Genomic DNA, 15739 nt, shown 5'->3' on the forward strand with positions numbered 1-15739 from the left:
CAGGTGCGAGTAAACACTCGCATTCAGCAAAAGATTTAACTGCATATGAATACAGAACAATGCAATCGTGAAGGATTTGCGGCAAGGTTATTTAATTCGGAAGGAAGCGAAAATTTGCTGTAGTGTGACCTTGTGACACTTGATTGGTATCATCGTAGTTCAGTGGTTTTCAAAGTATTTGGACACAGGCAAATTCTAAATGACAGATTTCCATTTTAAGATTCCGTACACAACAATGGAAATGCTTACTTGCAACTGAGGTGGAGCTCACCATTTTATTAACTGTGAACAATATTTGCTATTAAAACAGTAACTTCTGTTAGGAACTTCACTATGCAAAAATATTTTCTTTCTCTGTCTAGATTGGTGAAACTAAGATTAACCCTTATGGTACAAGGGACACCTTAAAATTAATTTTTAACACAAGCGACCTTGAACATTAACCACAGATAAATCTTACATATGTCACAATGTTATGAATTTAATTTATAAGTAAAGAAATACCAGAGAAACTGTCTTGAATTGAGTGGTGATAGGTACTATGAACACACGAGGATATAAGGTATGTATTTGTCACGTGATGTTCCGATACATCTGAAACTCAATCTCTATTTTGGTCAGAATGGCTTTTGATAAAAAGTGAAATATTAGGTTAGCGAACATCTAAACTGTAGGAAGAAGGTAGTCACTAGAAATGTTATTGGCCTGACAGAAAGTACAGTTGCACGTGATGCAAATTAAATTAAATTCTTATTTTCAGTAGTTGAACTGTTGAAAGTGTGTTAACATTTGTTCAATATACATCTTATAAATAATTACTAGATATTCAAAGACAGCAGTCAGACTGTAAAAAATATCATTGCCATAAAAGCCTGAGAACTACTCTTTAAAGTCATTCCCAAGAACTGACAAAGTTTCTATGGTACACAGAGAAAATGATGGTTTTCTGTAAAAACACAAATAATTGTTGTGAAATAACCTGATGCAAAACTTTTCTTTTTTTTTTTTTCTTAAGAGACATAGCATCTGTTTCTGAAAATGAATGACCAGCACTTGCAAAAACAATACTTTAAAGTGTGTAACCAGAACTTTTATACAATGAAATAGATTCATACTTATTGTGCATATTTTTGAAGGAACCATTGACCCAACTTTCCAGCTATTCATCAAAGCAATTATTTAATCATATGAAAAACTAATTTCACTATAACCACATATATACTAAAAGGCAAGTGCTTGAAAGACAAGTTCATAGTCTCACTCAAAACCATAGTATTTTATTATAAAAAAAATCTGTTATAGTTTTTCAAAACAAGCCATTTGGTATCACAACATCAGGTTTACAAAACAACATAAAAATTGTGTAAGGTACTATGCATGGCAAGGGGAACATTTTCATAATTTCTCATTTTTTGAAAATACTAGAGTTAAAATAGCATTTGGCAGAATAAATTCAGCAGATAACATACAAAATACAACAAAAAACAAAAACATCTAAGAACAGACTCCTAGACTACTGCCTACCAGTTCAGTGTTTAACTTCTTTGTTTTTTTTTTTTAAGGGGAAGAAGCAAGCTGGAAGATAGACTAGATTTGTTTCAATAAGTCTTCACAATGAGATTTTTGTTGTCAAAACATGATATAAGAACAATTCAAGTGTTACAGTATTTGACTTATCTTCTTGATATCAAAAGCATGCATGCATAATGGTAATTTCATACATTTTCAACACTTAACTTACATGCCAGAAGCACAAAACTTGTTTTGGTATCCATTTAATTCTGATGTTTACTAAAGAGATTGAGTTTAACAAGTATAACTGGATACAGATTCAAGTAAAATCTAATATATATTTATATATATGTATGTAAATAATACAAAGATTATGCTATATAACTGAGATTGTTTAAAGTAAATCACAAGAGCAGAAGAAAAATGGAGAATACCCCAAAAGAATGATGTCATTTCTAATACAAAAATTTGAGAGTTAAATCAACAACTGCAAAAACAGTTTTAATGAGAGCTGCAACATTAACTTACCTGCTAGCTGTTTTTACAGAGCTGTTCTTCTTGTGTCCTCTGTCCGATCGGTTGTCTCGCAAGAGCTGAAGCTATTCAAAAAATGTTCAGAACAGTTTCACAAACAATGCCTTTATTTGCTTTTCAGAAACGTTACCCTGACAATGCCACTCTTTCCTGTCTTTTGAGTAATCTTTCAATAATAGTTCTACCCTAGTCTCTAAAAGTGATAGAAACCTAATAAAATTTTACAGTAGTAACTAAGATTGCAAGATACATACACAAATTACCAACTACAAATTACTAAATACTTGAAAATTAAAACCATTAAGCGCTCTAAAAGCAGATTAGAAGCCCATTCACAATGTCACATTTAACTTATGTGAAAATTTTTTATAATTTTCACACTCAAATTTTCAAAATAAAGTGTTGGGGAACACCTAAAAAATATTGAGGTTGGTGTTTGTATCTAAGCAATTATGAAACAGTTGTAAACTCTTCTAAGCCTAAGGAGCTTTTACAATTTGAAAGCTGCAGAAGCAACAGAAGCACATTATTATAACTTCCCATGACATTAATGAAGCAGGGATAACGAAGAAGTCACTTAATTATAGTACTGACTGAACTTCTGGAACAATCTTTGATTTACTCCTTTTTAGATAAATAAATGAAGACTTTTCATTCAGAGTATCTCCAATATTCAGAAGTCTATTTCCAGCATTGTGACATTTGTCAAGATGGGTAAAGTGGCAGTAACAGCAAAAAAGGCAAAGAGTTGCAGCAGAGAAATCATATTAATCATATATTGAATAAAGTATAAAATAAAATATTGTTTCAAAACAGACTACGGATAAATGGATCTAATAAGAAATTAGGAAGTCATGAACTTTATGAGTTGGCCAACCATACTTGCTTGTTGTATAGGGAGTGCTCCATGTCATTTCAGCTATTCAATTTTCAGATGCAGTAAACTAGTACACTCTTATTTTTAAAGGCAAAGGACATATAAAGACACTTTATTTTTATTTATTTTATACATTACTGCAAAATATTTTTTTCATTTTCTTAGAGTCAACAAATCAGGGCAATTGCAATTCTTATTTAAATGTAGCCACATGTTTTACCAGTATGACTATCATACAGTGTATGTCTGTCTCATGATGAGGCTAAGGAGAACAGTTTTATTATTATCAGCACCCTCTGGTAAGTAAAGTGCAATTATGGCATGTAAAAATACAGATCACCTGCCAGATGTTAAGAACTTGTGTGCAAATGTAATAATTTTAATTTCAGAAATAAATTTAAAGAGCATGTATTAAACACATATATGGTATGGATCTTCACAACTTTAGTGAGAATTCTGTAGGCTCTCAAAATTATCATAATTACATTGCAACATCATTCTCATTTCTTTTACTGATCTAAAAAAATTATGCACCAGTAGCACATACATGATTTGATGACTTAAGATTTACTTCAGAATTCATGAATTCAGTCTAAGTTATGAATAGAGTGAACTTAAGACAATCTCTGAAACCACATCTCTTAGGTAGTACCAAATAAACTTGTAAAATTTAAAATTAAAGCTACTATTAACTGAGAAAAGATGATACTCTATTAAGAAAGACAACCAATATAATAGAAAACCCACTTACAAACAAACAAACAAACAAACAACACACTCAAACTCATTTTAATCTAGGAAATCTGACTACTTATAGCATTTCAGGAATAGGATAAAGATACCCCAAGATGAAGCATGGTCATATTTAAAATGCTATTTTTACTGTACTTCTTCTACCAGGAAATATGTTCAAAAATGATGCCAGTTAAATGTGAATCACACAAAGCTGTCTGTTTAGACGTTAAATAAGTGTCAGTCAGCCTCCTGCAACATGTCAGAAGTTCTCAAGTTACAGCTAAACTGTATTGTGTTTTTTTTTTTTCCACCCTGACAGTTCTGAGCAACTAAAATAACTTTCAGAGATTTAGTTTCACTGGAGTTTAAAAGAAGTGTGGGGCATGGAAAAGAGAACATGCTGATTAAACTCTGACTTAGCGGAGTTACAAGTGTTCATGATGGATCATTCCACGATGAACGTTTTAAAAGAGTTTATGCATCTTATTTCCTTTTGATATTTCAAATTATTTAAATTTGTAAATGTACTACTGAATTGGCACAGATCTGATTGAAAAAACTGTATTATAACAACTTTTGCCTACTGAAAAATGTACCATGGAACCACAGTCTTTGGTGCATTCAGTAAATTTGGTGCATTGGTAGATTCAGTTACTTTTACTAGACATTTGATATTAGCTATAAAAACAGATTTATTTTCACAGTTTTAAGTTCTTAGACAATATATTCTGGTTGGACCTTACAACCATCCATAAATAAAAGTATTCCTCCATGTCTGAAAACAAGCTAAAGAATTAAGGTGTTACATTACTGATCAAATATAAACATGCCTTCATATTCCTCTGAGCACATCCCTAGTCTTGTGCCTCTTAGGGACTACACTGCAGAGGCTCAGGAAGGAAACCTGTAGCTTTTCCTCACACAGTATCTGCATCATGACACCCTGCTTGACTAGAAATTACGGAAATTTAACAGCTCCTTTTTGAGTGCTGTAGTCTTTTTAATCAATGAAATCTAAAAAAATGGAATTGAAGATCATCCTGTAGAAGCCTGCCCACTCTTGTCCCCCTTCTGTATTTCCTGATTTTGCAAGTCAAACATTTTGCTTTGCAGTGTTTTGAGAAACACAATATATAGAGATATTTCTATTAACAAAATAAATTAAAAACAAACACACAAACAACAACAACAACAAAAAAACAACAACCAAATGCAATAAGATATTTTTCATTTAACCTGTCAAAACTCAAGGCAACAACTGCAATTAAGTTACTGATTCAAGATTTTTAATTACCTAAAGGTCTTTTTGAAATGCATCGCTGTTAATAAATTGTCTTACAAGGAAATATGGAATTATACTTGTTTTGCTCATCATCTTTTAAAATATTAGCCTGCTGCCTCTGGATTACAGTTAGTTAAATTCCTTAATACATCTCAAGTAAACTGTTTTTGATCAAAGCAGTTCTTACCTGGCTATGTTCCTTCCTAGCCCCAGGGCTAAACCAATGGCTGTGGAAGAAAAAGAAAAGACAGGTTTAACAATATAACTAACAAAGCACATGCTGTCATATGACCAGTCTGTGCGTGCTTTTGGGTATTTTATTGTCTGCCAGGAAAATACAGCCTTTGGCTATGCTTTATTTTAATGGGATATTTTTATTGAACGCTCAAAGTCTGTTACAGCTTTGAAAGAATGCACTACAAATGTCACTTTTGAGTAGCCACTAGCTTTATAGGTAATTATATTTTTTCAAAGAAGCTAAAATAATATATAAAATATAATATTTTAATATAGTATAATGCACATGCTATATATAAAACTAATCCTGTCTTTAATCCTGGTGTTGCTTTTTAATGATTATAGCTGAAAAGATTTTTATATACTGCGGACTCTCTGGTAATTGTAGCATTACTTTACTAACTCGGGTCTGAGTCTGAATCTAAAGTGACATTCAAAGTCAGTAGATTCAGTGGATTTACATATAATTGCACAATTTTAGCTATTAGCAGCCTTATTTCACAGAGATGAAAATTTGGACCAAGGGGTTGATATGGAGGGACAAGAATTCACAACATGACTTTTTGACTTTTTCTTCAACAGAAGTAAAAGAATATTAATATTGGTTCGCATACAGACTTTGAACTGAAGAGCTGAATTAACATCTGTATGTAGCTGTAGCAAGCATTATGCAAGCTCATGGGCAAATCTTGACACTTGCAAAATAAAGAGGAGAAGGAAAAAATTCAAAGAAAGGGGATCTGAAATTATATATAGTACCTATACATTACTCCTGTAAGTAAGCAACGGGTTTTGGGTAAAGGATAAAATAATTCCATCAATTATAATAATACACAAAAAGACCATCACATTATCAGCAATTATAGCTGTATGGCTCCTCTAAAAGTGTAAACAAAGTTTATAAGCTTAACCTGGGTCACACTTTTTCATGAGTTGTTAAATTGAATACTCCTTTTTTTTTTTTCTCCCCACAACATGGTAGAGAAGCTACCTAATGACACTAAAATGTTTAGTTTAACAAGTAAACTTTGAGAAGAAGCAAAGTTCATGGAATTGCCTGATCTAAATTACTGAGCTTTTTTTTTTTTAACCACAAATCTGAAAGTTCTTAGCTGATCATCAGTCCACCCTCTCAATCTTGTATTGTGAGTACATAACCATACGAGTTGTGACTGAAACCTACATACTGCTAAAACCTTTTCATACTTTTAAGATGATTAAAGCAAATAAGTGTGAAATGAAATCAGAATGACAATATTAAAGTTGAAAGTATACTTTGAGATAAAAATTAGTAAGCATTAATATGCTAGATATGAAACACGTTCATCAGCTGCACTGAATAGTTCAACTTTTGTGTTAAAATAAAAACTGAAAAAAACAGAGATTTCATGCACACACAACTTTGAGTGGATGAAATGAAATAAAAAAAAGTAGCATATCTTAGTGACCCCCTCAAAAAAAGGTCACAGACATCCAGACAATATCTTAAGAAAGCTAATGAAGCAAAGAATTATAATGGGTTACATCTAAAATCCTTGTAGCTGATTGTCAAAAGCAAATGTTCAAGGAGGAGCAGCAGACTGGAGTGAGTATGCGTAGAATCATCCTTCACAAACACTCTGCCAGTTTGTGGCTAATCAATGGATTACAGACTAAAAAATTAGTGCCACTTATTTCTATTGAAACCGCTGTGCTATATTTTTTTCAATTTGTTTCACATTTAGACATTAAAAAAAAACTTCATAAAGAGTAATAACCCTTGTAATGAGGGATGAATCTTTATGTCACACATCTTTATAATTTTGGCTATTCACTTAAATTACTGTTATTTATTTGTTTTAATAAAATGAACAAAAAGTGAAAACTATAAAATATTAGTTGAATTCCTTTAGGGTAGAAATAACTTAAGAAATCACAACCTCTTCAGTCAACATGCACATGAGCAAGTTACGTGGTCTGTGTATCCCAAAATACATTATTTCCTGATCATCTGTGCCTGTGTTTTAGGTGTATGTTCTGGAAAAATATAGGAAATATGGAGAAATTGCATCTTCTTACCACAATTATACAAAAGAGATTACCAAGAAATAATTCTGCTAATGTTGTCAGCTAGTCAGAATAACAGTTCACATTGATGGCACACGGGAGTGCCTAAATAAACTGAATGACATTCCCTATTTACATATTTCTGAATAACTAGTATCTTCTTGTGGAATTCATGATAACCTTCTTCCTCAAATGATATACCACCTTTAAGATTCAAGAATGCGAGGCTTTTTTATTTTCATTTATTCAAGTTCGGCATTTCTGAAATCCTTTAATTTGGAGAAAAATAAAAGTAAGCCTTTTTAAACAACCCATTACATTTGATATCTAACTTATTTCAGAGCACTGAAGGGTGCTGCTTTTTAGAAGAGCATACAGTGAGCAGGTTAATAAAAACACATTTACAAAGCACTGAACTTCATGTTTCATTAAGAAATATAAAATGAATTACAAAGGATTATAAATATTATTAAATAAAGACCATTATGTAACTGAGCTGAGGATCCCTTATCACATTTGTACAGTTGTAGAATGTTGCTTTGGGAAAGTGGTACCACTGTAAATGCAAACAGTAATAAAAAGAGTGGTAAGTTTCATCACCAGTACTCACTCATGGTGAAGAGAATCCTGGGACAAGTGAACTGTTTTCCTGCTACCACCTGGTCCTGGAGTTATCTAAAAGAGAAAAATAGGCAAAAAAAAGTTGTCTTTGAATTACAGGGCAGCACATGAACATAGAGATTGTTTATTAAGGAATCACATTGCAAGCACTAAACACTGTATATCTAATGTACTGTCTATATTTTGCAAATGCAATGAGCAATACCTGCTTTTATCTTTTTTTTTTTTTTTTTTTTTTTTTTTTTTTTAGTAAAATCTGAGTCTTTATGTCTTTTAAGTCTAATTCTGATCAGATGTCATCCATTCACAGATGTCTGGGGCCTAAGGTACTTTTCAAAACTCTCAATGCACTTACTTTCTGAAAAATGAAAGTTTTGTGTTTTGAAAAATTATATTCAACATACTAATAAGACCACTCCCACACAGCCTTTGCATCCCCAACACTAAGATTTGAAACTCAAGTTAATATAAAATAAAAAGCAAAGATAAAATTATTTTTACCACACTATACTGCAGTCCTCGTCTAGTCCCCTATATACACTGAAACCAAAATAACATAATTTGTTCAATCTAAACATGATCTTAAGAATGCATGACAACACTTGCAGACTTTTGCTGTAATGTGTACATGATAATATTCTGGTATTATTCAAGTAGACAAACAGCTTTATTTTTATAATCTGCTTAATAGAACTAATTTGTCTGCACATGCGGATAGGTAAAAGTAGGATTAGGGACCTCCTAATGAAACTCATGCTTGAAGAAATAGAGCAGAATTGCTGCTGGAAAGAATGCAGAAACCGATTTTCTGTTGCTTGGACATAGTTTTGTATGCAGGAGATGACCAGAGGTGGGAAAGAAGTCAGACGTTCCGCCAGTTTTGAAAGAAGGCCACAAAAATTCAACAATAATACGTTTATATGGCTCAGGCTTGCCAGAAGTACATAAGCAAAAGATTCACAGATAAAAACAGCCTACACTTTATTAAAAGAACAATGCGTTCAACTTTTAAAGAAAAAAAAACAATCTCTACTCATCTAATCTTCTGAAAAGCCAGGGCAGTTGGAGCTCCAAATCTGGAAAACTTTCAAAGAACACTTGCTAAAAAATTTAAAAACTCCATGGCTTCAAAATAGTTGATTAAATTCTGTTTCTTTGACCTTAAAAATGCTGTCACAAGGGGCCAAATCAAGGAACTCTCAAGTACTGTCACTTTTCTAGCTGGTGGTGATTCAAAAGAAGCATATAAATCTTGCAAGCATATAAATCCCCAGTAGAGGAAATCAGGGCAACTACATAATTTTGCTGTCTCAAGGATTCTCTTGAGCACAGAACACACATGGGGGAGGGGGCAGCACCTAGTGCTTTACCAGCATTTGCAGTTTATTGTTTTACTAGGTGGGCTGAGGCTGAACATATACATGTGGTAACAATGAATCGGTGACGAAAGTTTACGCAATGTTTACGTTATCATTCATCTAATAATTAGAGCAAGAAACATGATTTCACTAAGGCAGGCCTAAAAATATGATTAAGTAGTTTAATATGCAATTTCTAAATTTTAAGATTAATAACAAAACTGTTACTTTAACACCATAGGTAAACATGTAGCTCAGCTCTCAAGAGTTACATCCTGCATTAATCTCAAAATGAGGTTTTCATGCTATTCCAGTGGGTATCCCTGGAATATAGTAATCCATTTTCTACACTATGGCTATAAGAAAAGCCGACTGTGCCTATGTCATGCTTTGTTAGAGGTTCATGATCACATTATCTCATGGTGGACCTGACACTTTTATTCAGTTTACAGTATGTTCTGTGTACAGGCAACTTATTTCCTTTGCCAGGGCTGCTGACAACCTTTTCCACACTATATTAATCTTGTTTACAGACTTTATCTCGGTACAAATATCAGAAAACTGAACTTTTTATCTCAGGGAGAAAATAAACAACATGTTGACAGAAGCAAAAGCTATTTTCTGGACTAAAATTGGTTGTTTACCTGCAGCCATACTTATGGAAACAAGTTTAAGTTTCCAGCTTACTCAAAATACATAATCTGAAATTTAATAAGCATTGAAATTCCCAGAAAAAGCACTTGATAAATTGCCAGTTTAAAAATAATATATAAAACACAAATACATTTTTCCACTAATTTATATGAGAATATGAACCTGTTTGGAATACAGTGACAATTGATCACAGAGCACACTGTTCAGGTTTTTCTTATATACCCTAGAAAGCTTAAATTACCAAGCAGTCACAGAATATTTATAAAATTAAGATCATAGTGCGTAAATACAGATCTTTAGATAAAACAGAATGCTGATTATTCTAACGTTCACAATATGTAATGCAAATCAATTCATATTTGCAAAACTGTCCTCTAGGGTGGGAAAAGAAAATTAAACAAAGAACTATCACTCATCTTGATCTGATAACTCACTATTAGAAAAATCTACTCTAAACTTCTGCTGAAGCTCCAAAGAACCGAGAACCATTTGCTCTGGAAAGAGGCGGCAGATTCAGGACACTTGTGTCTAAACAAATACCTGCTCAACTGTACGTATTCTTCATTCATGTAGAAAAACTGCAGAGTTATCTGAAGCTGATTTAGAAGTCCCAGTGCACGAGAAGAAACCAGGAGTTAAAGTAATAGTTTTCTACTGAGTAACTAAGAATAAATACAGTTCAAGGTTTATAAAAGTGTTTTTTGTTTGTTTGATTTGCAATTAAATTAATGTGTGCACGGGTCTGAGTGCATATGTGTATCTCAGGGAATCAGTTACTGTGATGGAAGACTGACCAGTCTGCCCTGTTTTAAACTTCTTGGCAAGGGTCAATTCTTAAACAGTATTAAATGTCTTCATTTCACACATGGAACTGTTAGCTTTTAACACTCCCATGCTAAAGTAGCAGTGAGCACATAGTATTATAGCACTGATGCTATGTAGTTAGCATCAATAGCTATGGTACTTGGTGGCTCTTAGCCACAGGGGTCAAGTTCGTAAGTATTGAGCCATCTGACAAGAGGAGCAGAAGATTAAATGAGCATGTCTTCCTCAAATTCTAATCAAACTCTCCTTGCTTATATTTGGTGATTTTATGCTATTGCTCCCTCCAAAAAAAAAAAAAAAAAAAAAAGTGTGGGAAGTATTCTCTTGTTAATACTAGGTACCTTGCTTTCTTTTGTCTTACTGGTCATCCTACTTTATTTTGGTGGATGTCCTTTGTGCTCATCTTCTTCTGTTGCCGGCATCTTTTTGTTATTAGATTCCTCCTATGTGCAAATACTCAGATGTTTCTTTACCCCTTTATGTGAATACCGATCACATACATGTAATTAAAGAATATGCTTATAAATTGTGTCTGCCCATGCCATTATAGTGGTACAAAGGAGCTGCATACTGTTGTGACTTACACTGTTTTAGTACACCTACGTGGAGGTTCAAGGCAAGCTAATAATAATTAAATCCTCTTGTAGGATTTATGTAGGATCTACGCCCCTATCATAGCCAGAGTTTCATTGACTTGAAGGTATCTGCTTCTCTGCTTGGACAAACATATCAGCCATTGGCACTGACTTGACCTGAATTTCAACAAGTCACATTATTACATAGCTGGATGTAATCATAACAGAACTTAGGTTGCTATAACCAATACAAAAAGTGGAAGTATTTCTAGTTCTTTACCTCAATTACGAATAGCTGCTTTTCAAAAACTTATTAGATGTATCAAATGACTAGGAATGATGTCACAGAGGACGAGGAACAATACTGATCTTCAAAAGCATGAAGGAAATATCACGCGTCTTCACACAGCTCAACTGTACTGTAATCTGTAGATATGTACATATGTACATAATACTGCAATATGCTCAGCCACATAAAGCAGCAAAATGAAGTGTGCAAACGGGAGGCAGGGTGGACCTTTGAGCCTCCCATGTTCCTCTTAGGAAAAGTTGCGAAGTCTTTCAAGCTACACATTGCACATGACATATTGTAACCTGCAGTTGGTATGACACGAATAAAGCTTAAGGTCATCCTTGGAACTCACTCTCTTTTGGCTCCAAGTCCTTTTTATTATTGCTTGAGTAACAAGGCCAGGCATTGGCTACAGAGTTTACAGCATCCCTAAAACACTGTCAGTCCAACTCTGAGCCACTGTACTCCTTCAGAGTGCTTTCCCAAGAATGCTCAGCCTAGGAAATTATGGCCCATATGGATGGACACAATAACATGGAAAAGTTTTAAAGAGTCTGTAGCCTACTTCAGAAAGTTTTCAATATATAGCAAGCTTCAGAAGGGATATATGGAAGGATGGGGAGACTAAATGGATAAGGGAGGAAAAGAAGACTTCACTCATCAGAAACAACATTACATACAAGAGCTGCTGTTTTTAAGAGCTAAGAATATGGAAGAAAAGATACAGAATAGACAATGCAACTGCTTTCACCTTTTTCAGTAAAGAACAAGATTACAGCAAAGCACGGAGGTCAGTCAGCCAAACTGTCCTTTCTTAGTCCAGTTTTATTCTCTCTAAACGTGGAATTGGTTATTTGCCATGCGCTGCTAAGTATTTTGAGAACTATGAAAAAATCATCTATCTTGAGATAGAATTGGCAGCAAGCTGCAGTTAAAAACTGAAGCTACTGAAGTTTTCCATTTTCAAAGTAGGCATTTTTGTCAAACAAGAATGTTGTTTACAGTTTTAAAGAACATTTCATTAAATCAGCAAGTGAGGCTAGAAGGAAAGTTTATTTTGCCAATAATAAAATATACATTTATGTATAAAACTCTTTTCAAACAATGGAACTGGTTGCCTGGAGAGGGTGTGGAGCCTACGTTCCTGGATGTTTTCAAGACCAGCTTGGAAAAAGCCCTGGGCAACCTGGTCTGCCTCATAGTTGACACTGCTTTGAGCAGGAGGATGGAGTAAAACGACCTTCAGAAGTCCCTTCCAACCTGAATTATACTATGATATTAAAGGGTGGATTTTTATGTATCTATGTACGAGCTTATTAAAAAAAAAAAAAGTACATACATAGTGGGGTATGACTTCCTTTGAAAAACAAAGGTCATCAGGTAGCAGAACACTGTGTTATGTGTCTCACCTAAGCCTCAGTTTATGCCATAATAGTTGAAGTCTAGTGAAGCTCTTGCTATGCCCACATACTCTTCGGCTAGAGCAATAAAATTTCAGCAAAATATCTCTGACCTTTAGTTACACAGGTACGACAATCACTCTTCTGTATAAAACAACTGGCCCTTTCCCTCCTCCCCCATAAATTAACTGCTATGATCAACTCCTGACTAACATATGTAAAACAAAAACAGCTTTTTTTTTTTTTTTTAATTAAGCAAATCTTTTAATTCCAGAAGATAGTTCACATATTTACAGTATCTTTCTCTAAAAACACTATTTTGATGAACACAATTTGAAAAGTTCAATAATAAATCCAATTTTCTAAGGCAGGAATTTCTGCAAAATAAGTTGTTGTCCAAAAACAAAACACAATTAAAATAAAATCCTAGACACTAGGATTTTGCAGTAGAAACTACAGCATCACAATGGCACTTCTATAATTCACAGATCTGTAATTGCCAATTTACAGGAAATTAAATCAAACGATATGAAGGGAAGAAATAGAGAAAATCTATTTTCTGTGTTTTATTGCCCTGGTTAGGAACAATTTCTTATTATTTTCAGCATCAATTTATTATCACTCATTTTATGCCCTTCTTCACTAGAAGCACAGGAAATTGGCTATAATAAACAAAGCTTTGGATTTAAAATACAGCTTTTAAAAAACACAGATGCAAATCCTTTGACTTGGAGCAACAGCCAGAGCTAAGAGAATAAAAACAGCTTTCACAGCACACGTTGTTGAAACACTGTCATAATCTTAGTTTGATGTTACCATTATGTTTTTATTCCCTCTAAAAGCACACTCTTGCTGAAGGGTCCACCTGACCATTCCAGAGAAGAATCACTTTAATGTACAGATTACCTGTAGGTGACGTTCCGTCAAACCCTATTCTATGAGGTCTTCATGAAGACACGGTCCACTAGCAGAATAGTTATTTCTCTGCCAGTTCCTTGATACTCCAGTTATAATTCTTTAAAATCAGCCTCCAGCACAAAGTATTGTAAAAAATAAATGGATCATTGCTATTATGCTTGCAAAAAATAAGCAAGTGATAGGAGATGAAAAACCTCAAGAAAAATAGGTCAAAAGACTTGGACTTTAACCCTAGAGCTAACACGTATCTCCCTGTATGTGTTACTGTTTTCACAAAACAAATAGAAAATCCTACACACATGAGAATCAGTAAGTTTCTAAGAGTCAAGGAATACGTCCAAGCTCTCGTGTCTCTCCAGCAATTTCACAGTTAGAATTTTCTCTACATTTCTTTTTACCTAACTATTCAAAATACCTGTCTTTTAAAATTTTTTTTGCAATTGAGTCACTGACATATGGAAAAGTATCTGAGATTAGAAGTCTGCTACTGAGCACAGTTCCTTCAAAGTAAGATGGAAAACTTAAATCAGGTATAAAAGCAAAACAGGGAGTTTCTTTGTAAATCTACACTATTACATAGCTTTTATACAAAACCTACACTTGAAATTAACTCATTATAAAATTAAAACAAGAGTCTTTTGGAAAGTCAGTGGCTTGGGTGTTAAGTTTTTGTTTTAGTTAAAATGATAACAGTGGTGGAAAACATCACAGACCACGTTTTGTCCTAAATCTTTGCCAAAGAGACGTGCTATTCTATGCTTTAGAATAGGAAACAGAATAAGCTTGATGATGACTCAATGATATACATTACTGCTTTAGATATAGTAACACTGGAGGAGCTATTATAGAATCATAGAACACCCCCAGTTGGAAGGGACCCACAAGGATCATTGAGTCCAACTCCTGGCACCACACAGGCCTACCCAAAACTTCAGACCATATGACTAAAAGCACGGTCCAAAATGCTTAAACTCCAATAGGCATGGTGCTGGTATATAATGTACAACAACTTATTTGGTCAGTGGAGAAATCATCAGGTGAAGTGAAAACTGCAAATGTCTATCTGAAAAAGAAGTCTTTAAGAGAGTTTCTTCTGAGATCCCTAATGCTCAATATGAAATGTGGTATCTTTGCTCCAATAGCAGCTCAGAGCACTGCAAAAAAAATTAAAAAAAATAGGCTGACATTATTGGGGGCTAGCATGAAGAAAAAAATATACAATGGAAAAAAAAACAACAACTTTTTATTAAACCAACTCCTGGTAAAGACACACCTATGAGCCTCAGGACTGCATAAACACAGCACATCACTATTTCCATTTTATATATTAGGAAAGGGAAAATCTTCAGGGTGGCTGTCTGAGTAGTATTAGATATGACAACAAAACAATCACTAAAAATTTGTGACTTCATTACTCTAAACAGCTAATATTCAACAAATTATATTTAAATTAAACCAAATTTCTGTTAGTACAAAGAGCTACCAATAAAATGCCGAGGTACACATGCTGCATATGAAAACCCTTATTATATTTTAGCTGTCTTTGTAGTTATAAAACTTATTCTAGGGTGAAATCTTAGACTCACTAAGGCAACAGGGTTTTGAATTCAGTAGCATGAGGACTTCATCCCTGTTATCTAAGAATGACATAAAATGCTGAAACGATGTTTTTATATATAAAATTATTATTGGTACCTGAAGTTACCTATACAGTGGTATAGACAGGAGGAAAGTGCAGAGCACAGTGATTAGGATACTAGCCTTGACCCGGGAGGTACAGGTTCAATTCCTTTGTCTACTGCATGCTGGCTGCTTTGACCCTTGCTAAGTTTTATCTTTAGCTCAGTTCCTCATTTAGGAGAAACAACAAAAA

At 33.8% G+C, this 15739-nt stretch overlaps 1 protein-coding gene across 2 annotated transcripts in view; it reads right to left on the reverse strand.

Moving 5' to 3' along the window:
• GPATCH2 (G-patch domain containing 2) overlaps positions 1-15739 on the reverse strand; it is a 116117-nt gene that overhangs the window by 30388 nt on the left and 69990 nt on the right. For both annotated transcript variants that reach the window (XM_068676014.1, XM_068676015.1), the window contains exons 6-8: positions 7834-7898; positions 5128-5167; positions 2041-2111 (exon numbers count right to left, since the gene is read on the reverse strand). In XM_068676014.1, coding sequence (XP_068532115.1) covers positions 2041-2111; positions 5128-5167; positions 7834-7898 — 176 coding nt within the window. The remainder of the gene's footprint in view (positions 1-2040; positions 2112-5127; positions 5168-7833; positions 7899-15739) is intronic.

The sequence above is a fragment of the Anas acuta genome, chromosome 3 (genome assembly GCF_963932015.1).
Source record: "Anas acuta chromosome 3, bAnaAcu1.1, whole genome shotgun sequence".
Lineage (NCBI taxonomy): Eukaryota > Metazoa > Chordata > Aves > Anseriformes > Anatidae > Anas > Anas acuta.